General features: G+C 49.7%; 1 protein-coding gene across 3 annotated transcripts in view; it reads left to right on the top strand.

Moving 5' to 3' along the window:
• CYRIA (CYFIP related Rac1 interactor A) overlaps positions 1-27,207 on the top strand; it is a 139,520-nt gene that overhangs the window by 97,769 nt on the left and 14,544 nt on the right. For all 3 annotated transcript variants that reach the window (XM_075341126.1, XM_075341128.1, XM_075341127.1), the window contains 4 exons: positions 3,393-3,529; positions 3,614-3,691; positions 11,214-11,330; positions 11,435-11,514. In XM_075341126.1, coding sequence (XP_075197241.1) covers positions 3,393-3,529; positions 3,614-3,691; positions 11,214-11,330; positions 11,435-11,514 — 412 coding nt within the window. The remainder of the gene's footprint in view (positions 1-3,392; positions 3,530-3,613; positions 3,692-11,213; positions 11,331-11,434; positions 11,515-27,207) is intronic.

Below are 27,207 nucleotides of genomic sequence, written 5' to 3'. Positions count from 1 at the left end.
GTCACACATAGCGATGTGTGCTGCCGCATGAGCGATGAACCACAACGCTAAACAACCCTTACCGATTTTTGACTTTGGGACGACCTCTCCATGGTGAAAGATTTTCACCATTTTTGAGGTCGCCTAAGGTCGCTGGTAAGTATTACACGCTGCGATATCGTTAATGACGCCGGATGTGCGTCACTAACAACTTGACCCCGGCGACCAAACATTAACGATATCGTAGCGTGTAAAGCCCCCTTTAGACGCTCCTAATCAATTTACCTGCATTACAGACACGGTCTTAAATTGTCACCTATATAAAAGACTCCTGTCCACAGACTCCATTAATCAGTCAGACTCTAAGCTCTACAACATGGGCAAGACCAAAGAGCTTTCGAAGGATGTCAGAGACAAGGTTATAGACCTGCACAAGGCTGGAATGGGCTACAAACCATAAGTAAGACGCTGGGTGAGGAGAAGACAACTTTTGGTGCAATAGTAAGAAAATGGAAGAAATACAAAATGAGTGTTGATCAACATCGATCTAGAGCTCCATGCAAAATCTCATCTCGTGGGTTATCCAGGATTATGAGGAAGGTGAGCGATCAGCCAAAAACTACACGGGGGGAACTTGTTAATGATCTCAAGGCAGCTGGGACAACTTTCACCAAGAAAACAATTAGTAACACATTACGCCATAGAGAATTCAAATCTTGCAGCTCCTGCAAAGTCCCACTGCTCAAGGAAGGCCCATGTGCAGCTTGCCACTGAACACCTGGATGATTTTGAGTGATTGGGAGAAGGTGCTGTGGTCAGATGAGACAAAAATTGAGCTCTTGGTTTTAACTCAACTCTCCATTTTTGGATTAAGAGAAATTCTGTCTATTTCCCAAAGAACACCATCCCCACTGTCAAGCATGGAGGTGGAAACATTATATTTTGGGGAAGTTTCTCTGCTAAGGGCACAGGACTACTTCACCGCATCAATGGGACAATGGATGGAGCTATGTACCTTTTTAAATCCTGAGTGACTACCTCCTTCCCTCTACCAGGACATTAAAAGTGGGTCGTGGCTGGGTCTTGCAACACGACAATGTCCCAAAACCTACAGCCAAGGCAACAAAGGAGTGGCTCAAAAGGAAGCACATTAAGGTCATGGAGTGGTCTAGCCAGTCTCCAGACCTTAATCCTATAAAAAAACTTATGGAGGAGCTGAAGCTCAGAGTTTCTAAGCAACAGCCTCAAAATCTTAATGATTTAGAGATGATCTGCAAAGAGGAGTGGAGCAAAATTCCTCCTAATGTGCGCAAACCTCATCATCAACTACAAAAAACGTCTGACTGCTGTGCTGCCAACAAGGGTTTTGCCACCAAGTATTAAGTCTTATTTGCCAGAGGGATCAAATACTTATTTCTCTCTGCAAAATGCAAATTTATATAGTTTTATAAAATGTGATTTTTCTGTATTTTATTTTGGATATTCTCTCACTGTTAAAAATTAACCTACCATTAAAATTAGACTGTTCATGTCTTTGTCAGTGGGCAAACTCCCACTACTTCTCCGCTGTACCTGCCCTCCTGTGGATGTACCGTTACCTCCTGGGTACTGCATCAAAAAAAATGGCATTCTCTTGTTATGCCAATTTCTGCACAAATTTTACTCACGGAATAAAAAAAAGTGCAGTGCAGCCTCCACCAGAGCGCCCATAACATAATGTAGCCAAAGATGTCCCGCTGCATCCCGCAGTATACAGCTCGCGCCAAAATTAGGAGACCACTGCAGTTTCTCTGATTTTTCTCTTTATAGGTATATTTTTGAGTAAAATGTAAATAATTTTATTCTATAAACTACTGACACGTCTCCGAATTTCCACGCAATAAATTTTGTATTTATTTTCTGAAAATGAGAAATGGTCAAAATAACGAACAAATGCACAATGCTTTCACACCTCAACTAATGCAAAGAAAACAAGTTCATAATCATTTAGAAACAACAATGTTTAACTCGGGAAGAGATCAGAAATCAATATTTTGTGGAATAACCATGATTTTTAATCACAGCTTTCATGCGTCTTGGCATGCTTTCCACCAGTCTTTCACAGTGCTTGTGGGTGACCTTATGCCACTCCTGGCGCAAAAATGTAAGCAGTTCTTTGATGGCTTGTGACTATCCATCTTCCTCGTAATTACATTCCAGAGGTTTTCAATGGGGTTCAGGTCTGGAGATTGGGCTGGCCATGACAGGGTTTTGATGTGGTGGTTTCATCCACACATGGATTGTGCCATGCCACACAGCTAGGTCAATGTCCTGCTGGAAAAACCAGTCCTCAGAGTTGGGGAACATTACCTGAGCAGAAGCATGCAACTGTTTTTCAGGATAACCTTGTATGCGGCTTGAGTCATACGTCCTTTGCAAAGTTTAAGCTGCCCAATTCCAGCCTTGCGGAAACATCCCCAGATCAACACCGATCCTCCACCAAATTCCACAGTGGGTGCAAGACACTGACTTGTACGCCTCTCCAGGTCTCCATCTAACCATTAAACGACCAGGTGTTGGGCAAAGCTGAAAATTAGACTCATCAGAGAAGATTACCTTACTCCAGTGCTCTATGGTCCAATCCCTATGTCTTTGGTAAACATCAGCCTGGCCCTCCTTTTGTTTCTCATTGATGAAAAGCTTTTTTTCTAGCTTCACATGACTTGAGCCCTGCCTCTAGGTTCCTGTTGTGAACTGTTCTTGCTGTGCGCGTCACGCCAGCTGCCATTTGCCATTCCTTTTTGTAAGTCACTGTCATGGCCAGCCCAATCTCCAGACCTGAACGCCATTGAAAACCTCTGTAATATATTCAAGAGGAAGATGGATAGTCACAAGCCATCAAACAAAGAAGTCCTTAAATATTTGCACCAGGAGTAGCATAGGGTCACCCAAAAGCAGTGTGACAGACTGGTGGAAAACAGCCAAGACGCATAAAAGGTGTGATTTAAAAATCATGCTTATTCCACAAAATATTGATTTCTGAGCGGTTCCTGAGATGAAACATTATTAGTATTGTTGTTTCTAAATGATTATGAACTTGTTTTCTTTGCATTATTTGAGGTGAGATTTTGTTATTTTGACCATTTCTCATTTTCAGGAAATACAAATTTATTGCTTGGAAATTTGGAGACATGTCAGTAGTTTATAGAATTAAGGAGCAATTTACATTTTACTCAAATATACCTAAAAAGAGAAAAATCTGAAAAACTGAACATTTTGCAGAGGTCTCTTAATTTTTGCCACAGCTGTATTTACAATTGGACAATTTCATTTTCCAGCTGTAGTAAATGCACAATTATTACGAGTTGGTGTTGAAACATTGTCTGTTTTCTATGCTGTATTAGCTGATATTTTGGTGTCTTTATTTCTCGCAGAAAAAGCTTTGCAAAGTTTACTGGAGTCCTTGACCTGCCCCCCGTACACCCCCACACAACACCTGGAGCGAGAGCAGGCCCTGGCCAAAGAGTTTGCTGAAATTCTACACTTTACACTTCGCTTTGATGAACTGAAGGTAACGGCTGCGCAATGTGTCTGCGTATTGCGGATGCGAATATAACGCACCGCATCATATAATGGCTTGTAATGTGTTTTTTAGATGAGGAATCCAGCAATCCAGAATGATTTCAGCTACTACAGGCGGACGATAAGTCGTAACAGGATTAACAACATGCATGTGAGTATATACCTGAGAAACTCTGTAATCCAGGTTCACACGAGTGTATATAAAAAAATTAGTCCGTGATTCCCCCATTGTCCTATTTTTTTTTTTTCTTTTGTCATCTGTTTGGCATTTTTTATTTGCAGGAGTTATTCAAAAAGACTAAAATGTTTCCTATGTTAAAGAATTGCAATGTATCCGTCAAAATTGGACGCAATATGTGGCTCCGTATCGAATGCATGTTTTTGTTTTTTTTTTTTTGTTTTTGTTTTTTTTTCTCTGTAAGGCCAGAGTCACACTTGCTCAAGTCTCGCATCGGCATCACCCGGCACGGCTCCACACGCTCATAACAGGAGTGGGTCAGCTGCATGTATTTTTATGCAGCTGAGATGCTCCTGTCTCGGAGAGTATGCGGCCGTGCCTGGTGATGCCGATGCGAGACTCACTTGCAAGTGTGACTCTGGCCTTATGGACAGCACTTAGGCGAAAAATATGCTTGTGTAAACGTACCCTCTCAGCAAAAATTAAAATGCATCCCTTTAATGATTCATGAGATTTTTTTATTTATTTATTTATTTTTTTTTTTGCTGGGTGCCTGCCTACTAATGCTAACCAGCAGGATTTTCATATATAAAGTAAATCCAGTACCATACATGCTAGGATGCTGAACAGGGAGAGAAAGGCCAGGCAGGCTGATGGGCGGGAATAGATGGCAAGACGTGACTCCCACCTCCCAGATATTCCCACCTCTGCTGCACCTGTCAATCAAACAGCAGTGCTTTGCTGGAAATTTACTTGCACATATTTCTGAAATAAAAAGCTTGGGCCACCCTGAGCTGCGGATTCCAATCCCCAGCTGCCTAGTTGGACACACAAATTGGGCAAAGCCCATGTGTTTTTGTTTTTTTTTGTTTTTTTTTATTTTATTTTTTATAATTCTTTCATGAAATTCATGAGATAATGATTAAAAAAAGGGCCTCCCTATATTTTTGGTTCCCAGCTGGAGATTGGGGGAAGCCCGTACCTGCTTGCTGTAACTGGCTAGCATAAAAAATTAATACAAAGCCCACGTAATTTTTATTTTTTTTTTTTATTATTATTATTTAGTTTTTGGGCAAAAAAATGGTAAAAAAAGCTTCCCTGAATTTTCCATTGCCAGTGAAGGTAACACCAAGCAGTGGGGGTTAGGAGCCAGTAGCTGCTTGGGTTACCCCTAGCAATAGAAAATGCAGCGGGAGCCCACGCATTTTTTTTTTTTTTTTTTAATTTTTTTTTACCCCTAACACTAGGGTTAGGGATATGTGTTTGGGTTTTTTTTGTTTTATTAATAAATTAAAAAAAATTAAAATCAACATGGGCTTCGCCCATTGAGCACCCGAGCATTTTACTGCTCACTTATCCCTACTCCTGACCACACAGCCAGCAGAACAAGTAATTAGATCAGATGACTCCAGTGTCGGCCGATTACTTGTTCTATGTCCCCCTGCATCCATCGCAGCGTGTGCGGGCTGTGAGGTCAGTTGAGTTCGGCTGGCACTGGAGTCACCTGATCTGAACTCTGCTGACCTCACAGTTCGCACACTCTGCGATGGATGCAGGGGGACACAGAACAAGTAATCGGCCGACACTGGAGTCAGCTGATCTGAATACTTGTTCTGCTGGTAAGATGTCAGGAGTTCAGCTGAGTTCAGATCAGCTCATTCCGGTGCCGGCCGAACTCAGCTGAATTCCACAAACTGCACACGCTGCGATGTATGTAGCGGGACACAGAACAAGTTAACGGCTGACACTGGAGTCAGCTGTTCTGAACTCAGCTGAACTCCTGACCACACAGCCCGCACACGGTCACACGTGATCGGCAGCAGGCAGTGACTGCTGTTAACCTGCATCCATCGCAGCGTGTGTGGCCGATTAAATTCTGTCTCCATCGCAGCAGCCATAAAAAGTTAAAAGGATCCAGTAAAATAACATACCGGTGAATTGCGGTTACATGCGTTGCACTATGAATGCACAGGATCCGGTTTTGCGGCAAAAAATCTATTTGTGCCGCAGTTAAAAAAAAAAAAAAAAAAAAAAAGTGTGAAAGCAGCCTTATTTAATCTGCTATGATAGATGTAATGACCAGAGGTCCTATTAAGATCCAGTGAGTCACAGACCGAGACTGAGGCAGAAATGAACAACAGTATTTTACTGAAATGGGGATCAAATTACAGTGAAATGTAGAATATAATAAGCTCAAAATCCCCTTAAAAACATTACCATTAATAATTTCACACACTAAGCGTTAGCCGAAAATCAATGCACCAATCTCAGAGATCCCAGGATATGTAAATCACATTTAGGACCCGGAACAAATTTACCTACACGTTAAACTTATCAAACTGGAAAGACGATGTAAATCAGATGAGGGTGGTCTGATGGAACCTCTGAGGTGGCGCACGGAGTATAACTTATCATAGATAATGATACAATACACTAAATGAACGATGACTATACACTTATCACAGGGATACCCGGGTAACAGTGTTCCATAAGGCGTTGAAAGGTCCCCGGGGCATTACTGAGTCCGATCGGCATCCGGTTGAATTCATAGAGCCCCATTGGCAGATCAAATGCTGTCTTTGCCCGATCTTTCTCAGCCATTGGTACCTGCCAATATCCACTCGCCAGGTCCAACGTTGAAAAGTATTTGGCCCGTCCTAATGCAGACAGGGACTCCTCAATCTGAGGCAACGGGTATGCGTCTCGCACAGTGTGCGCGTTTAATTTCCGATAATCCACACAAAATCGGAGGGTCCCATCCTTCTTTCGCACAAGGACAACGGGGGCAGCCCAGGGACTTTGGCTCTCTCGTATTATTTGATTATCGAGCATACTGGCGACCATGCCCTCCACCTCTTGATAAAGTGTCGGGGGAATCTGACGATAACGTTCTCTAATGGGAGGGAATGGGAGGGGTGTCCCCCGTGGGGATCTCATGCTCAATCGTCGGTGAGCATCCAAAGTCGTCTTCATGTCGCGAGAAGGTCTCTTCATGTTCCCACACGACCCTCTCCAACTGCTCTAGTTGCACGGAAGTCAGTTCCTCCCGATCTACTCCCATTTGATCCATGACCACACGACCATTCCATTCTTCGGTAGGAGATTCAGCCCCTGCTACTTCGACCGCATATGTCCAGGATGACTGTGGGTCTGGCCGCAATTCAAACACCGCTTTGTCAGGCATCTTCCCCTCTGGCACGAACAGTTCAGCCAGGATGGTCCCAGCAGGAATGGTAATAGCCTCCTCCAACACGTTAATGCATCTGACTGGCACCCGTCCATTCTTCACAATCGTCAGAGACCGGGCCACATGCACCTTGGCACAAGAGGACTTCTCTGGGGCTGGCTCAAGTAATACCTCAAGTCCATTCAGCCTCTGCGCCGCCCCCACTGGCAACATCAAGAGTTCCTCCTGTCGGGGCGCCAGTGAAATCGTGGTCCGTGATGGTACTTGGACAAGGCCCACCCGGCCCCCAGGGACTGCACTTTTCAGCAGATCACAGTTCAACACTAGGCGGTGTAACATTCTCTGTGTCGGTCGGTGACCTGTAGCACGAGTCCAGTAACGGGGTCCCTCACGGGCATACATCTGATGATTTAGATCTCGCAGAATGTTCATTCCCAGTGTCACTTCCATCCCTCTTCTAGGGGGGTGGTCCACCAGCACTACCCCTTTCTGACCCAGCTCTTGACCAAACATTTTCAGTCTCATCCACACGATCCCTTTCACCGTCAGCTGGCCATTGTTAGCGGCAGTAAGTCTTATCATTCGACCATCTTCGGGAACCACTAGTTGACTGAAGTATTTCTCGAAAACTTCTAGAGGCATAATGGTACATTCAGATCCCGTATCAACCAAGCAATTCATCTTCCGTCCTTCAAATTCTGCTTCTAAAACTGGACTCCATGCAAACAAATCTTGCTCATTCCGTTGGGGGCTTTGTGAGGGGGGGGGCCGCTGCGAATTGCCCCCTCAAGGCAGCGGCTGGGAGTTTAACGTCGGCGGAGGAGTCTCGGGGACTGTGGACATCCGGCAGTATCGTGAGATGTGTCCCCGGCGACCGCACCTCCAGCAGGTGACTGCTCCCCGTGGACGGGGGCTTGAGTCATTCAAAGAGGGCGGTCTGGCTGTCGGTGAAATCACCATCCCAGAGGGTGTAGCTGGTGGCCTCTCCAGGGGAGTAGGGGACGACCCAGCTCTGATTTTAGACACTTCCAGCTTTAGCTCCTTCAACTCAGCACGCAGAGCTTGTACAACATCTACCAGTCCTTCCGCTCCTGACAATTGCATTCCGCCTCCCTCCAGCCGTGTACTGTCCACAGCTCCTTGAACTACCAGAGTGGACTCTGCCTCCCTTTCCACCGCGGCCTGGTAAATCTGCCAGAAAGATATTTCTGGGGTAGCCCGGGCCACCTCATACAGTTTATCCCGAAGGAGCCTATTAGCTAACCCAGTGATGAATTGGTCCCGGAGCAAGTGGTCTACCTCCCGGAACGCTCCCAGGGCCCCTGGGTCTAGTCGCTGCACTTCATTCAATGTTTCCTGTAGCGTATTAGAGTACTGCATCAGAGACTCTCTTTCCTTTTGAGGGCGGTTAAAGAAAAATGATCGAAGTTGGGTCACACGGGCCCGGCCCCCAGAACTCCCCTCTAACAGTACCAAAATTTTCTCTAACGTACTTCTCTCAGCCTCAGGTTGTACCATCACCGTCCGCCTAGCGTCGCCTTCTAGTGCATTCAATGCCAGTTCTGCTCGTAATGCGGGAGTCAGATTACACATCCGCAGAATACTCTGGACCCTCTCCGCCCAATCCTGCAACGCCATGTTACGCCCGTCGTATTTCGGCATGTGCTGGAGTAAAGCTCCTACCGGTACATGCCCTCCCCCATTCGCCGCGGCTGCCAAAAGATCCGCACCCAGCAGCGGGGCTGCTGATGCGGTGAGATAATTTCTTCCCTCGCCGCCTCCGTCCATGACAAACACTGGATCCTGCCGACTACGCCAAAAATGTAATGACCAGAGGTCCTATTAAGATCCAGTGAGTCACAGACCGAGACTGAGGCAGAAATGAACAACAGTATTTTACTGAAATGGGGATCAAATTACGGTGAAATGTAGAATATAATAAGCTCAAAATCCCCTTAAAAACATTGCCATTAATAATTTCACACACTAAGCGCTAGCCGAAAATCAATGCACCGATCTCAGAGATCCCAGTATATGTAAATCACATTTGGGGCCCGGAACAAATTTACCTACACGTTAAACTTATCAAACTGGAAAGACAATGTAAATTAGGTGAGGGTGGTCTGATGGAACCTCTGAGATGGCGCACGGAGTATAACTTATCTCAGATAATAATACAATACACTAAATTAATGATGACTATACACTTATCACAGGGATACCCGGGTATTTCACAACCTATGGTACCATTAAACTCCAATGTAACTTTACACCGGTGTGTTTCCGCGTGGGCTGCAGCAAGTCCAGAAAAATAAAAATAAAATAAAAAAAAATAAAACTTTGGCGCCAAAAATAAGTACTTATTGCAAAAAGAAACAAAGTTTGGCAGCTATCAGCCAATGCCAGAGTCACCTGTCCAGCACTTTAATTCTGTAGCCTCAGGACGCAGTCTGGGGATCACTCTTTTCCAGGGCTTGTCAGAATCCTTCCAATGGGGATGACACCGGACGCCGTCTCTCTTATCGCAGTCACTCACGGCCTTACTGGACATCAATCACTTGCTCTGTCAGGGAGGGAAACATCTCCTCAGCTTCTCCTCAGACGCTCTTTCAGTTGGACCCAGGTCCGCACAACTGGATCGCTTATCACACAGTGATGTGGTATTGTCTCCGCAATTTCTGTTTCCCTTCACTCTCCTCAGATGCTGTCACTGGTTCTGTTCACCAACAAGTCTCTTGGTCACCAACCGGGGCTTACAACCAACTTATTTTAAGGTCTATATTGCTTCGCCTGCTCTGCTGACAAACCCGTTGCCATGGACACCAAACTCCCTCTCTCTATTTCCTGGATCTCCACAACTACTTCCTGTTGATCGCTCAGACAGACAGGCAGACTCTGCAGGGTCCTAATGCTCGCCCTGTATTGTCATAGTTCACTCTCTTACAATAGACATGATAATGATGATGGGGGGGGGGGGGGATATCTCCGGGATTTAATTCTATTTTGCACTTCCTCGGAAAAATGCAATAACAAGCAATCAAAACACTGCTTGCACTCAGACATGGTGCCAATAAAAAAAAAGTCATCTCTGCATAAGAAAAAAAAGCCCCATTGAAATTAAATTTACAGGTCTGAGAAAATAGCGACAGTTTATTTTTACTTCACAATGGAAGCCAAAAATCGAAACTCAAAAAAACGATTGCTGAATACCGGATTTTTTATGTCAAGACGTACCCCAAATTTAGGGATAAAAAAGGTAAAATAAAAATAGGGTCAGTCTTCTACTTCGGTGGTGTCTTACCGGAGGGGGGGTAGTGGAGTGGGGTCGCAGGAGACGGGGGCGGTGCTTGAGTCGGGCGATGCTGTAGGTGCTGTGGTGGGTGCGGTGTGCAGCAGGTGTCACAGATGCTATGTTGGCGGTGCAGGCTTCAAAGAAATGGCACTCAGTGTTGGCGCGTGAGCAGGTTGAGTTATTGGCTCAATAACAAACCGAGATTTCATCTGCGCATGCGACACCTCCAGGTGCCATTTTCCTTATGTCCACTGCTGGTAGATCAGTGGGCCGGAGGTGTCGCGTGCGCAGATGTGATCTTGAGCCGAGAGTTCCATCAGTGCACGCACAGACTTTGGGTGCCATTATTTGAAGCTCGCACCACCGACAGAGCATCTCACCTGCCGCACCGCCCTGCTCCACACAGCCCCCACCACAGGCCTTTACCGCCCTGCTCCACAAAGCCCCAACTGCAGCCAGTACGGCGCCCATTCTCCATCTCCCGGGAAAGCTACATTCTCATTATAAGACGTACTCCTCATTTTCCTCCCAAATTTTGGGGAGGAAAAGTGAGTCTTACAATCTGAAAAATACGGTCAATTTGAGAATTTTTTTCACCATTTTCCCCTGACTTGAAATTAATTTATTTATTTTATTTAATAATCATTCAACACTAGAATTAATCACGCAAAAAAAAAGCAATGTTGGTGGAAAAGTAAATTTAAGTTTGAGGTCTGAAAAGGGGAGGGAAAATTATAAAAATGTAGAAATAAAAAGTGGCCATGGTAGCAAGGAGTTACTAAGTGTTGGCTGATGATTTATTCTACTGATGTGTTTTATTACCTCCATATGGTGTATGGTCAGTAGCTGTGCCTGTATGGGACATCTCACCTATGTCTCTTCTGCTTTGGACAGTATATGATCTGCAGCGCCCCCGACTGTATGTTATAGAATATTGTGCTGTGTAATCCCTTGATAGAAAAGTGTGTTATGGCGCCTTATTTCTGTGTCCGTCATTGCTACTCATCTCATTACAGTTAGATATTGAAAATGAAGTAAACAATGAAATGGCGAACAGGATGTCCTTGTTCTATGCCGAAGCCACGCCAATGCTGAAGACCCTCAGCAACGCCACCACCAGCTTCGTGTCTGACGTGAGTCTGTGGGACATGGGGCTGAATATTTCTGGGTTATGTCTCTTAACGGTTGAGTTTCAATGTTTTATTTATTTATATATTTATTTTTCTCCATTTTACAGAACAAAACTTTACCCATTGAAAACACAACAGATTGCTTGAGTACAATGGCCAGCGTGTGCAAAGTCATGCTGGAGACGCCGTAAGTATCTACTCTTGGGGTGTGTGTATAGAGGGAGTCTATATACTCGTATTAACTGTCCACAACACCACATACAGCGTTCTTCTCACCACGAGTATTTCCTGATCTGATCGTTCAGCGGTTTTGTGGCTCAACAGTTAATCAACAGGATTATGCATCAAATGGGACCTAATCAATTACAATTTTGCTGATTATTTCACAAAATTCTTTGCTTGCCTGTTTACCACCAGAGTAGCCATTCAGTAAGGTGCTGGATGTCAGGTTTTCTGTAAGGCTAGGTTCACATTGCCGTTGTTTTTCATCAGTCACATGCGTTGCTTGACGCTTGTGACTGATGCGTTGTACAACGGATGACAAGAATTAGAATTTATTGTTGGACTCCGTTGTAAAAGCGAGAACGATCAGCTGATCGTTCACATTAGCCGGCCGGCTTTTGAAAGCGAACAGATGATCTCCCGGCGGCCGGCTAATGAGAACGATCAGCTGATCGCTCTCATTAGCCGGCCGCCGGCCGAACAGCTGATCGCTCACGGCCGCCGGCCGAACAGCTGATCGCTCAGCCGCCAAGAATGTGTGCGGGGGGCGCAGTGCGTGGTGGATGGAGCCGAGCGCAGCCATGGTGCTGAAGACGTCAGTGTCTGGGACTGCATGGCTGGGGACAGGTAGGTGTTGTGCGTGCGTGTGTGTGTATTTGTGTGTGTTCCTTGCACACGTAGGCAGGGTAAATATCGGGTAACTAAGCAAAGCGCTTTGCTTAGTAACCCGATGTGTACCCCGGTTACGTGTGCAGGGAGCCAGAGAGAACATGCGCAGCGAAATCCTACGGATTCCACTGCTCAAAAAACGTTACACTCTGCGTTCCTGACGCCCGACGGTCAGTCATTACACGACTGATTAGTCGGGCAGAGATTGCAACGCACGCAGCATAATCAGTCACTATCCGCCGCTCATACAAGTATATGGGAACAACGGAATCCGCCAAACAGATTCCGTTGTTTACCAGAGCCGTGGATTGTGACTGATACAAATTGACGGAAATGTGAACCTAGCCTAACACGCAATCTTTCATAAGGCTAAAGTCATACCTCTGTTACCATCCAAGAGAATCTGGTTGATTTTCTCTCTCAAGTGTCATGCTAGTTGTGATAGATAGATTGATTAGATTTGATTTTTTTTTTTCGGGGGTATGGGGTTTGTTTACTTTTTATCCTTTGATTTTTAATAATGTATCATTTAAAGGGAACATGTCATCAGATTTGGTGACTAAAAGCTACGGTTACCACCCCTGGACTCTTCTATACTGTATTCTGACATACTGTATATAAGAGCCCAGGCCGCTGTGTACAACATAAAAATCACTTTATAATACTTATCTGAGGGGCGGTGCGGTGCAGACTGGTCGGATGGGTGTCTCCGGGACCGGCGCCTCCTCTTTCGGCCATCTTTGTCGTCCTTCTTCTGAAGCCTGCGTACATGACGCTTCCTACGTCATACACACTAGCCGGCAATGAGGTCTTGCGCAGGCGCACTACGGTACTTTTATGGTTGGGGCCACACAGTGATTACTTCGATCCCCTCACATGACACTGGGCTCACGCTAGCAGTTCAGCAGAGCCGAGTGTCATGCGAGTGCCCCTGCAACTGATGTCCGATCGTGAGAGCGGACCTCAGTTGCGGGGGGTGAGCCGGTGCTGCGGAGGGGAGGGGGGGGGATTTATCTCCCCCTCTCCTCCGTTGCCGGCTATTGCCATTCTCTTTCTGCACTCACGGTACACTGGTGTACTGCAAGTGCAGTGCGATTTCTTTATCGTTCCTATGGGAGACCCAGACATTGGGTGTATAGCTTCTGCCTCCGGAGGACACACAAAGTACTACACTCAAAAGTGTAGCTCCTCCCTCTGAGCTTATACACCCCCTGGAGAAACCAGATCTAGCCAGTTCATTGCTTTGTGTTCAGGAGGCATACATCCACACATGCATTCTCATCTGATTTTTCAATTTTGGAAAGAGTTTGAAGAAAAGCGGGTCCAAGTCTGGACCCCCGGCATGTCCCTTCTCACCCCACTGTGTCGGCGGTGCTGTTAAGGTTGATTCCAAGGCTGGAGCCTTACATGCCGCGCTCCTTCACCATCCCTCGGGCTCTGGCTTGAAGTGGGAGCCAGCACGGTTCTCCATGCTTTGCAGGAGACCGGTCTCCATCCGCAGCCCTTCAGGATCCTGCTGGACGGAGCACTCATCCCCAGGGACCTGGCCCTGCGTCTCAGCAAGCTAAGTACCTGAGACGTTTATATTCGGGGGGTCCCTGTACTTTATTATGGTGGGAGAGTGTGCTGAGTGAGTTTTCTGACATTTCCGGCCGGTTCTCTGGCTGTCGCCTGAGAACCGCGCCGATGGTGCCTGCGTGCCGGCCGCACCGCTCAAATTTAGGCCCCGGCTTTGCCGGAGGCCTACTTTCGGTTTCTCTGCCCTCGCATGTCATTCATGCAGAGGGACAGTGCGGCTCCGCCCAGCGGCTGTTTTGCACAGGGAAGAGACACTCCTCACGGAGTACATGTCTCCTCCCCTGTAAGTCTATTTGGCCCTCCAGATCCCGCTCTCAGAGTTGGTTCCGCCCCCTCTCCTCGCTCTGGCGCCATTTTATCAGCGTTTTTCTCTGCGATCATCACTGGCTGCAGCATCCCTGCTGAGGTGCTTGGGGGTCCGGACTTTGGGATCTGGAGGGCACACAACACCGCTCCAGCGGTCTGGTAAGCCACAACCTCTGGTTGTGGGCCTCTGTATATACTCTCTGGGGGTCACTCTGGCAGAGCCCCCACTTCAGCAGCATGTCTCACACGAGGAGCAAGGCTCCAAAGCTGTATTCAATATGCACTGCATGTAAGCTCCTACTGCCTGAACAGAGCACCAATCCCCATTGTGCTGCCTGTTCTAACCCGACGATGCCTCAGCCTGGAATCGTACCCCCAGGGGTCTCTCCGGCTGCTCCGGCTCCTGTGGCTGAACCCCCGGCTTGGGTAGAATCCTTATCTAGGTCTATCACCCAATCTTTTGCAGACTCCATGGGACAGCTGTCCCGGACTTTGCTGAACATGCATCAGCCCCCTTCACAGGGTGACTCTGCTGCTAGGGCTCTCTCAGCGGAGCTCACAGAGGATTCTTCATCTGGTCCCAGGCCCCGTCCTCCTAAGAGGAGACGTAGGGCTCCCTCCCCTTCCTCGTCCCGCGGCTCTGTTTCAGAGGCTGACTCGCGGGACGAGGAGGATGCCCTTACAGGGGGCTCGGATGCTACCTCCATGTGCCCCATTGCTCTGTCCGAAAGTGACTCAGATGTTAGTGATTTGATTGCGTCCATTAATTCTGTACTGGACCTCAATCCGCCAGTATCAGAGGAACCTCCCTCTCTGGCAGAAAAGCACCAGTTTACCTTGCCTAAGAGGACAAAGAGTGTGTTCTTTAACCACTCCAGTTTTCAGGCCGCTGTGACCAAGCCTAGGGCCTGTCCTGACAAACGCTTCCCGAAGCGTGGTTCTGATGACAGTTTTCCCTTTCCACCTGAGGTGGTTAAGGAGTGGGCTCATTCACCAAAGGTAGACCCCCCCCGGTGTCTAGACTCTCAGCCCGGACCGTGGTATCAGTGGCTGATGGCACCTCTCTTAAGGATTCCACTGACCGTCAGGTTGACCTTCTGGCCAAATCTGTATATGAGGCGGCAGGGGCCTCGTTCTCCCCATCTTTTGCAGCAGTGTGGGCTCTCAAAGCAGTCTCTGCTTCTCTAGAGGAGATGCATTCCCTCGCCAGGGAATCTATGCCCGAAATGGTTCCCTTAACTGCTCAGGCTTCAGCTTTTTCATCCTATGCCATGTCTGCCATGCTGGAGGCTTCTCACCGCACTGCGGTGGCTTCGGCTAATTCCCTCGCTATCCGCAGGATCTTGTGGCTTCAAGAGTGGAAGGCAGATGCTTCTTCAAAGAAGTACCTTGCTGGGCTCCCTTTTGCTGGGTCCAGGCTATTCGGTGAACAACTGGATGAAATTAAGGAAGCTACTGGCGGGAAGAGTACTTCCATGCCACAAACCAAAACCCGGAAACCTGTCCAGGGTAGGACCCAGTCGAGGTTTCGTTCCTTTCGTTCCTCCAACTGGTCGTCCTCTAAGCCCTCTGCCTCGTCCACTAACTCAGCCAAGGACCAAGAATCCAAATGGCGCACAAAGGCGCGTCCACAGAAGACCGCAGGTGCTGCTGCCACTAAGGCAGCCTCCTCTTGACTATCTGTCCGCGCCAGGAACGTCCTTAGTCGGTGGCAGGCTCTCCCACTTTGGCGACGTGTGGTTTCAACACGTCTCCAATCAGTGGGTGCGGGATATCATCTCCCACGGCTACAGGATAGAATTCTCTTCCAGCCCGCCAAACAGATTTTTTCTGTCAACTCCCCCCTGCTCCAAGGCCGCCGCCTTCTCTCAGGCCGTGGCATCCCTGCAGGCCAACGGAGTAATTGTACCGGTTCCCGCCCGGGAACGGTTCAGAGGTTTCTACTCAAATCTCTTCCTAGTCTCCAAAAAAGACGGTTCCTTCCGACCCATCCTGGATCTCAAGCTTCTCAACAAGCATGTTCAAGTGCGGCATTTTCGCATGGAGTCCCTGCGGTCAGTCATTGCATCAATGACCCAAGGGGATTTCCTGGCATCCATCGACATCAGAGATGCCTATCTGCATGTGCCAATTGCAGTTTCACACCAGCGTTGGCTACGTTTTGCAATCGGAGAGGAACATTTCCAATTCGTGGCTCTCCCCTTCGGGTTAGCCACGGCCCCTCGAGTATTCACCAAGGTCATGGCAGCAGTGGTTGCGGTTCTGCACCTACAGGGGTTGGCAGTGATTCCTTACCTGGACGACCTTCTAGTCAAGGCTTCATACAGCGCAGACTGTCAGCGGAGTGTCTCGCTCACTCTTGCCACTCTAGCCCAATTCGGGTGGATTGTCAATCTTCCCAAATCCACTCTGACTCTGACTCAGTGTCTCACGTACCTAGGGATGCAGTTCGAGACTCTGCCGGCACTTGTGAAGTTGCCCTTAGTCAAACAGCAGTCCCTCCAACTGGCGGTGCGCTCTCTGCTGAGGCCCCGCCGTTATTCCATCAGGCACCTGATGCAGGTGCTGGGTCAGATGGTGGCGTCAATGGAGGCTGTTCCCTTTGCCCAGTTCCATCTGCGTTCTCTGCAGCTGGACATTCTCCGCTGTTGGGACAAGCGGGCTTCCTCCTTGCACAGGTTAGTGGCTCTGTCGCCACAGACCAGGAGCTCTCTTCAGTGGTGGCTTCGGCCTCTCTCTCTGTCTCAGGGGCGCTCCTTCCTGACTCCGTCTTGGGTGATTCTCACCACGGATACCAGTCTATCCGGCTGGGGAGCGGTATGTCTCCACCACCGAGCGCAGGGCACTTGGACTCCGTCCGAGTCAGCCCTCTCGATCAATGTGCTGGAAACCAGAGTTGTGCTTCTAGCTCTCCTAGCCTTTCACCACCTGTTGGCGGGCAAGCACATCCGAGTCCAGTCAGACAACGCGACAGCGGTTGCCTACATCAATCACCAAGGCGGGACACGCAGCCGCCTGGCAATGTTGGAGGTCCAACGCATTCTTCAATGGACGGAGGACTCCAAGTCCACCATATCCGCAGTCCGCATCCCAGGCGTGGAAAACTGGGAAGCAGATTATCTCAGCCGTCAAACCGTGGACCGTGGCGAGTGGTCCCTGCACCCGGCAGTGTTTCAGTCAATCTGCCGCAAGTGGGGCACTCCGGAAGTGGACCTAATGGCATCCCGTCACAACAACAAGGTTCCGGTTTACGTGGCTCGCTCCCACGATCCTCAGGCCTTCGCCGCGGACACTCTGGTTCAAGACTGGTCCCAGTTTCGTCTGTCCTACGTGTTTCCCCCTCTAGCTCTATTGCCCAGAGTTCTGCGCAAGATCAGAATGGAGGGCCGTCGAGTCATTCTCATTGCCCCGGACTGGCCCAGGCGAGCTTGGTACCCAGACCTGCTCCATCTGTCCGTAGAGGTGCCGTGGCATCTTCCGGACCGTCCAGACCTTCTCTCACAAGGTCCGTTTTTCCGCCAGAATTCTGCGGCTCTCAGATTGACGGCGTGGCTCTTGAGTCCTGGATCTTGACGGCTTCTGGTATCCCACCTGAAGTCATCTCCACGATGACTCGGGCCCGTAAGTCTTCCTCTGCCAAGATCTATCACAGGACTTGGAAAATTTTCCTGTCCTGGTGTCGCTCTTCTGGCCATTCTCCTTGGCCTTTTTCCTTGCCGACCCTTCTGTCTTTTCTACAGTCCGGTCTGCAGCTGGGACTGTCCCTCAACTCTCTCAAGGGACAAGTCTCGGCTCTATCAGTGCTGTTCCAACGGCGTATCGCCCCCGGCTGGCTCAGGTCCGCACCTTCATGCAAGGTGCGTCTCACATCATTCCACCTTATCGGCGGCCCTTGGATCCCTGGGACCTCAATTTGGTTCTCACGGCTTTGCAGAAACCCCCCTTTGAACCTCTTAGGGAGGTTTCTTTGTTTCGTCTTTCACAGAAAGTGGTCTTTCTAGTGGCCATAACTTCCCTCAGGAGAGTATCTGATTTAGCTGCGCTCTCTTCGGAGTCACCTTTTTTGGTTTTCATCAGACAAGGTGGTTCTCCGTCCGACTCCGGACTTTCTCCCTAAGGTGGTTTCTCCTTTCCACCTTAACCAGGACATTACCCTACTTTCCTTTTGTCCGGCTCCTGTTCATCGCTTTGAAAAAGCGTTGCATACTCTGGATCTGGTGCGGGCGCTCCGGATCTATGTGTCTCGCTCCGCTGTCCTTAGGCGGTGCACCTCTTTTTGTGCTAACCACAGGTCGGCGCAAGGGCCTCTCTGCTTCTAAGCCGACCTTAGCCCGTGGATTAGGTCCACCATTTCGGATGCCTACCTGGGTTCTCAGGTGCCTCCCCCCGCCGGGGATCAAGGCACACTTGACCAGAGCTGTCGGTGCCTCTTGGGCTTTCAGGCACCAGGCTACGGCTCAGCAGGTCTGTCAGGCTGCCACTTGGACTAGCCTGCATACCTTTTCAAAGCACTACCAAGTGCGTACTCATGCTTCGGCAGATGCGAGCTTGGGCAGACGCATCCTTCAGGCGGCTGTCGCCCACTTGTGAAGTTAGGCTCCGCCTACTTCTCAGTTTTTCTGTTTATTCCCACCCATGGACTTCTTTGAGACGTCCCAATGTCTGGGTCTCCCATAGGAATGATAAAGAAAAAGAGAATTTCTTTGTCGCTCCATTGGGAGACCCAGACAATTGGGTGTATAGCTATGCCTCCGGAGGCCACACAAAGTATTACACTAAAAGTGTAAAGCCCCTCCCCTTCTGCCTATACACCCCCCGTGCTCACGGGCTCCTCAGTTTTTATGCTTTGTGCGAAGGAGGCAGACATCCACGCATAGCTCCACAGCTTGGTCGGCAGCAGCTGCTGACCAGGTCGGATGGAAGAAAAGAGGGTCCATAACAGGGCCCCCAGCATGCTCCCTTCTCACCCCACTTTGTCGGCGGTGTTGTTAAGGTTGAGGTACCCATTGCGGGTACACAGGCAGGAGCCACATGCTGTTTTCCTTCCCCATCCCTTAGGGCTCTGGGTGAAGTGGGATCCAGGATCGGTCTCCAGGCACATGAGACCGTGCTCCCTCCGCAGCCCCTGGGAATCTGCAGGATAGGAGCTGAGTATCGTCAGGGACAAGGCCCTGCTACTATGAGGTACTCTGTGTCCCCGTGGGGACCGCGCATGGAGTGCTTGTGCCAGACACTTTCCAGCACGGCTGGGTGTGTTAGTGCGCCAGACATGCAGCGCCTGGGCCAGACACTTTCCAGCACTGCTGGGTGTGTTAGTGCGCCGGACATGGAGCGCTTGTGCCAGACACTTTCCAGCACGGCTGGGTGGGTTAGTGCGCCGGACATGGAGCGCTTGTGCCAGACACTTTCCAGCACTGCTGGGTGTGTTTGTGCGCCGGGGCACTACCGCGCGGCCGCGCTTATTGCCGGCCGCGCTTATACTTTAGTCCCCGGCTTCTGCGGCCTAGTGTCGTTTATTCCCGCCCACAGGCCTGCCAGTCAGGGAAGGGGCGGGACGCTGCACGGATCGTCAGCGGAGGGCTGGAGCATACATTAGTATCCTCCTCCCTCCTCACTCAGTACAGTGGGGCACTGGATTCCCGCACTTTTCTTGGGCACGCCCACGATCTCCTCCCCACAGAACGCCGGCAGCCATTCCTGTCAGCGATTCAGACGCTGGAGAGGAGAGACAACACAGGGAGACCCAGGCAGGGAATCCGGTGACCACACAACTGCTTTGAGCGGTCGGTAAGCAGCACCTGTGGTGCTGGCCCCACTGAGTACCGAAGTGTGTGTGTATATATATATATATATATATATATAGGCTTATAGGCTATACATTGCACTGTACGGTCGCTCTGTTGATTTTTGGCTATATACCCTCCTGGTTGTTCTCAGAGGAGACAACATGTCATCTGCAAAAAGCAAGGGTGCCAAAGCACAGGCGTACTTTGCAACTTGTACCTCATGTACAGCTGTACTACCGGCAGGTTCCACTGACCCTCATTGTGTGCAATGCTCGGCCCCTGTGGCACTTACTCAGCCGGAGCCTCTGCGACTGGTGGCCCAGGTGGATCCACCTGCTACCACTGTCCAGGTGACAGGGACGGAGTTTGCAGCCTTTGCTGACAAACTTTCTGAGACTATGGATAAATGGTCTGCTAAAATACTGGAAGCATTGCAGTCCAGACCGGTGATTCAGGCCCCGGGCTCTATCCAATCCTTGACCCCGGGTCCCCCTCAATTGGAACAGCAAATTGCCCCTGGGGTGACCCATGGGTCCCGGGGTGAGGTCTCTGACACGGACCGCAGTCCCAGGCCGACCAAGCGGGGTCGCTGGGAAAATCCCTCCACCTCATCACACTGTTCAGGGTCCCTGCAGGGGGACTCTCTGGAGGATGAAGCGGAGGTATCAGATCAGGATTCTGATCCTGAAGCCGCTCTCAACCTAGATACGCCTGAAGGTGACGCAGTAGTGAATGACCTTATAGCGACCATCAATCAGGTGTTGGATATTTCTCCCCCAGCTCCTACAGTTGAGGAGTCTGCTTCTCAGGAGAAATTCCGTTTCAGGTTTCCAAAGCGTACATTAAATATGTTTCTGGATCACTCTGACTTCAGAGAGGCAATCCAGAAAAACCGAGACTGTCCAGACAAGCGTTTTTCCAAGCGTCTTAAGGACACACGTTATCCCTTCCCCCCCGAGGTTGTCAAGGGCTGGACTCAGTGTCCTAAGGTGGATCCTCCAATCTCCAGACTGGCGGCTAGATCCATAGTTGCAGTGGAAGATGGGGCTTCACTCAAAGATGCCACTGACAGACAGATGGAACTATGGTTGAAATCCATCTATGAAGCTATAGGCGCGTCTTTTGCCCCAGCATTCGCTGCCGTATGGGCACTCCAAGCTATCTCAGCTTGTCAGGCGCAGATTAATGCAGTAACACGTACATCTGCCCCGCAAGTGGTGTCCTTAACCAATCAGGCGTCGGCGTTTGCGTCCTACGCCATTAATGCTATCCTGGACTCTGCGAGCCGTACGGCGGTGGCATCCGCCAACTCGGTGGTACTCCGCAGGGCCATGTGGCTACGTGAATGGAAGGCAGACTCTGCTTCCAAAAAGTTCTTAACCGGTTTGCCATTGGCTGGCGACCGCTTGTTTGGTGAGCGATTGGATGAAATCATTAAACAATCCAAGGGAAAGGATTCATCCTTACCCCAGTCCAAACCAAACAGACCTCAACCACGGAAGGTACAATCGAGGTTTCGGTCCTTTCGGACCGCGGGCAGATCTCAATTTTCCTCGTCCAAAAGGCCTCAGAAAGATCAGAGGAACTCCGATGCATGGCGGTCTAAGTCACGTCCTAAGAAGACCGCCGGAGGAACCGCTCCCAAAGCGGCCTCCGCATGACTTTCGGCCTCCTCAAACCGCATCCTCGGTCGGTGGCAGGCTCTCCCGCTTTTGCGACGCCTGGCTGCCACAAGTAAAAGACCGATGGGTGAGAGACATTCTATCTCACGGTTACAGGATAGAGTTCAACTCTCGTCCTCCGACTCGTTTCTTCAGAACATCTCCACCCCCCGACAGAGCCGAGGCTCTTATGCAGGCGGTGGGCACCCTGAAGGAGGAAGGAGTGGTGATCCCGGTTCCTCTTCAGCAACGGGGTCACGGTTTTTACTCCAACTTGTTCGTGGTGCCAAAAAAGGACGGATCCTTCCGTCCCGTTCTGGACCTAAAGCTGCTCAACAAGCATGTGAAAACCAGGCGGTTCCGGATGGAATCGCTACGCTCCGTCATCGCCTCAATGTCCCAAGGAGATTTCCTGGCATCAATAGACATCAAAGATGCTTATCTCCACGTTCCGATTGCACCAGAGCATCAGCGCTTCCTGCGCTTCGCCATAGGGGACGAACACCTTCAGTTCGTGGCACTACCTTTTGGCCTGGCAACAGCCCCACGGGTCTTCACCAAGGTCATGGCAACAGTAGTAGCAGTTCTGCACTCTCAGGGACACTCGGTGATCCCTTACTTAGACGATCTGCTTGTCAAGGCACCCTCTCAAGTGGCATGCCAACACAGCCTGAACATTGCTCTGGAAACTCTCCAGAGTTTCGGGTGGATCATCAATTTTCCAAAGTCAAATCTGACACCGGCCCAATCACTGACATATCTTGGCATGGAGTTTCATACTCTCTCAGCGATAGTGAAGCTTCCGCTGACCAAACAGCGTTCACTACAAACAGGGGTGCAATCTCTCCTTCATGGTCAGTCACACCCCCTGAGGCGCCTCATGCACTTCCTAGGGAAGATGGTGGCAGCAATGGAGGCAGTTCCTTTTGCGCAGTTTCATCTGCGCCCACTTCAATGGGACATTCTCCGCAAATGGGACAGGAAGTCGACATCCCTCGACAGGAACGTCTCCCTTTCTCGGGCAGCCAAAGCTTCCCTTCAGTGGTGGCTTCTTCCCACTTCTCTGTCGGAGGGGAAATCCTTCCTGCCCCCATCCTGGGCTGTGGTCACGACGGACGCGAGCCTGTCAGGGTGGGGAGCGGTCTTTCTCCACCACAGGGCTCAGGGGACTTGGACTCAGACAGAGTCCTCCCTTCAGATCAATGTTCTGGAGATAAGGGCAGTGTATTTTGCCCTACTAGCCTTCCAGCAGTGGCTGGAAGGAAGGCAGATCCGAATTCAGTCGGACAACTCCACAGCGGTGGCATACATCAACCACCAAGGCGGGACACGCAGTCGGCAAGCCTTCCAGGAAGTTCGGCGGATTCTGCTGTGGGTGGAAGCCACAGCCTCGACCATATCCGCAGTTCACATCCCGGGCGTAGACAACTGGGAAGCAGACTTTCTCAGTCGCCAGGGCATGGATGCAGGGGAATGGTCCCTTCACCCGGACGTGTTTCAGGAGATCTGTTGCCGCTGGGGCATGCCGGATGTCGACCTAATGGCGTCCCGGCACAACAACAAGGTCCCGACGTTCATGGCACGGTCTCAAGATCACAGAGCTCTGGCGGCAGACGCCTTAGTTCAGGATTGGTCGCAGTTTCAACTCCCTTATGTGTTTCCTCCTCTGGCACTGTTGCCCAGAGTGTTACGCAAGATCAGGGCCGACTGCCGCCGCGCCATCCTCGTCGCTCCAGACTGGCCGAGGAGGTCGTAGTACCCGGATCTGTGGCATCTCACGGTCGGTCAACCGTGGGTACTACCAGACCGACCAGACTTGCTGTCTCAAGGGCCGTTTTTCCATCTGAATTCTGCGGCCCTGAACCTGACTGTGTGGCCATTGAGTCCTGGATCCTAGCGTCTTCAGGATTATCTCAAGAGGTCATTGCCACCATGAGACAGGCTAGGAAACCAACGTCCGCCAAGATCTACCACAGGACGTGGAAAATATTCCTGTCGTGGTGCTCTGCTCAGGGTGTTTCTCCCTGGCCGTTTACCTTGCCCACTTTTCTGTCCTTCCTTCAATCCGGATTAGAAAAGGGTTTGTCACTAGGCTCCCTTAAGGGACAAGTCTCTGCGCTCTCTGTCTTTTTTCAGAAGCGCCTAGCCAGACTTCCACAGGTTCGCACGTTCCTGCAGGGGGTTTGTCACATCGTACCTCCTTACAAGCGTCCGTTAGAACCCTGGGATCTGAACAGGGTGCTGATGGTTCTTCAGAAACCACCGTTCGAGCCAATGAGGGATATCTCTCTCTCACGCCTTTCGCAGAAAGTGGTTTTCCTAGTAGCAGTCACTTCGCTTCGGAGAGTGTCTGAGCTAGCAGCGCTGTCATGCAAAGCCCCCTTCCTGGTGTTTCACCAGGACAAGGTGGTGCTGCGTCCGGTTCCGGAATTTCTCCCTAAGGTGGTATCCCCCTTTCATCTCAATCAGGATATCTCCTTACCCTCTTTTTGTCCTCATCCAGTTCACCAATGTGAAAAGGATTTGCACTTGTTGGATCTGGTGAGAGCACTCAGATTCTACATTTCTCGTACGGCGCCCCTGCGCCGCTCGGATGCACTCTTTGTCCTTGTCGCTGGCCAGCGTAAAGGGACACAAGCTTCCAAGTCAACCCTGGCTCGGTGGATCAAGGAACCAATTCTCGAGGCTTATCGTTCCTCCGGGCTTCCGGTTCCCTCTGGGCTGAAGGCCCATTCTACCAGGGCTGTGGGAGCGTCCTGGGCTTTGCGGCACCAGGCTACGGCTCAGCAGGTGTGTCAGGCGGCTACCTGGTCGAGCCTGCACACTTTTACGAAACACTATCAGGTGCATACCTATGCTTCGGCAGAGGCCAGCCTAGGTAGGCTAGTCCTTCAGGCGGCGGTTGCCCACCTGTAGGACGGAGCCGGTTACGGCTCTATTATGAGGTATTATATACCCACCCAGGGACTGCTTTTGGACGTCCCAATTGTCTGGGTCTCCCAATGGAGCGACAAAGAAGAAGGGAATTTTGTTTACTTACCGTAAATTCCTTTTCTTCTAGCTCCAATTGGGAGACCCAGCACCCGCCCCTGTTTTTTGTGTACACATGTTGTTCATGTTGAATGGTTTCAGTTCTCCGATATTTCTTCGGATTGAAGTTACTTTAAACCAATTATAATTTTTTCCTCCTTCTTGCTTTTGCACCAAAACTGAGGAGCCCGTGAGCACGGGGGGTGTATAGGCAGAAGGGGAGGGGCTTTACACTTTTAGTGTAATACTTTGTGTGGCCTCCGGAGGCATAGCTATACACCCAATTGTCTGGGTCTCCCAATTGGAGCTAGAAGAAAAGGAATTTACGGTAAGTAAACAAAATTCCCTTCTTTGTTTACTTACCGTAAATTCTTTTTCTTATAGTTCCGTATTGGGAGACCCAGCTCCCTCCCTGTTGCCTGTTGGCATTTTCTTGTTCCGCGTGTTATCACCGGCTGTTGTCGTGGACAGAGTCTCCGGTTGTTCCGGTTCTTGCTCTGTTTTTACTTGTGGGTGGCTATTCTCCTTCAGCTTTTGCACTAAACTGGCTAGATCTGGTTTCTCCAGGGGGTGTATAAGCTCAGAGGGAGGAGCTACACTTTTGAGTGTAGTACTTTGTGTGTCCCCCGGAGGCAGAAGCTATACACCCAATGTCTGGGTCTCCCAATACGGAACTATAAGAAAAAGAATTTACGGTAAGTAAACAAAATTCTCTTTTTTTTCTCCCGTCCCATAGACTTGAATGGGTGCGAGAGAAACCTGGATCGCATTACAATCTCAGCATGTTGCGACTGTTTTGTCGGTCCGATTAGGGCTGGGAAAATAAGCGCTCATGTGCGCTGACACAAAGGCTAATATTGGTCCGAGTGGATTGCGATTTTTTTTTTTCTTTCTTTCCTTTTCTTTTTTCTTTTCTTTTCTTTCCTTTTCTTTTCTTTTCTTTTCTTTTCTTTTCTTATATATCACACTCCACTCGCACCGATTTTCATGCCGTGTGGCTTAGGCCTGTCTGCCCTGCTCAGAACAGATCAAAGTGCGCCTGCACAGGATCTCAATGCTGGCTCGTGTCGATGATGTAGGACGCGTCATGTACCCAGGCTTCAGAAGGAGGACAAAGATGGCCAAAAGAGGAGGCGCCGGTACCGGAGAACGGAGACGCCCATCTGACCAGTCTGCACTGCACCGTCCCTCAGGTGAGTATTATAAAGTGATTTTTATGTTCTACACAGCGGCCTGGGCTCTTATATACAGCATTCTAACATGCACATAAGAGCCCACTGGTGGTGGCCGCAGCTTATAGTCATCAAATCTGGTGACAGGCTCCCTTTAAAAAAAACAATGGCGCTCTGAAGTGCCTGGCTGTATGCACACAGTGTCTTTTTCATTTAGTTTTCTTCTGGAATACTTCTGAAAAAGCAATTTAAAAAAAAATTGGACATAATGCACAGCAATGTCAAAACAGCATTACCGTGAACATATTCCGGCTTGTGTGACTTTCAACCACTTCAGGGCTTGAAAACTCAGAAGAGGTTAAAAGAAGTAACATGGTGATTCTCTAAAATGGAAGATATAGGAAAAAGATGAGGACAAAAAACTACTGCGAAACCAGAGCAACTTTACTAAAAAAAAAAAAAGACTGCAGCATTTTCTTAAAGCGGCTTTGTGGAAAAAAAAAAAAATACTCCGGTGGCTCTGCTTTCTTGTGTAACATCAGTTTACATGGATCCTAATAGACTTGTGGGTCAGACTCTGCCACTGAAAATGGAGGAGAATAAGACCTGCTCGGAGACTCGCGGGGTGGATACATTTTCAAACGGTGTATATGGGTCCAAGGAAACTGGACTGCACTAAGGCCGCTTTCATACACAGCCGTGTGACACGTCCGAATTGCATTGCATCCTAAATAAGTTATCCCCTATTATTATTTAGTGATGGCTGGTAGATCGATGTATGTTCCTTTTTTTTCTTCTTTTCCCAAGGTCCAGATTATAGGAGGCTGCAGCTTCCCACAAATGTCCAAGCTCAGGCGAAACTTGGAACTCCATCAAACTTCTAGTTGTGGAGAATCGGGGGGGCCCAAGTGCCAGCAGTCCAACAGTTAAAGGGGTTATCCGGCTTCTTTGACTTAGTTTTTTATTTCCCTATTGGGCTACATTGGGGCAGGTAAGTAGATAGAGACCACTTACCTGCCCTGCTGTCAGCCCCTCTCCCCCGGCTCAGAGTGGTCATGTGACCGCTCCTGCCGCGATTTTGCTGCTTCCGGTCATTTCATGTCAACATGGGCAGGGCCATGTTGACATGCAAATGTGGAACAGCATGTCGCCTCCCTGCTGGGCTGTACAGTGCGATGAGCCCCGCCCCCTTGCCTGCACCCTCCCACACATTCCCCCGCACCTTTTTTACTCTCCAGTAACCTCCACCTGCACTGCTGTGGGGTCCGTGACCTGGGGGAGGGGCCTGGCGGCGGCTGCCGTGGTGTCAGCGCCAGCACCGGGTCCCCTGCTCAGGATCACACATTCAAATGTACCGGCATCACAGATACCGGTACATTTGAAAGTGCTGATGAGAAGCAGCGCAGCGCTGCTTCTCATCACTGTCCCTCCCGCTGTCTGTGCTCTCTTCAGCACA

This window comes from Anomaloglossus baeobatrachus, chromosome 3 (genome assembly GCF_048569485.1).
Source record: "Anomaloglossus baeobatrachus isolate aAnoBae1 chromosome 3, aAnoBae1.hap1, whole genome shotgun sequence".
Lineage (NCBI taxonomy): Eukaryota > Metazoa > Chordata > Amphibia > Anura > Aromobatidae > Anomaloglossus > Anomaloglossus baeobatrachus.
Note: the sequence above shows the minus strand (reverse complement) of the source record. Positions and strands in the feature narration are given on the sequence as shown.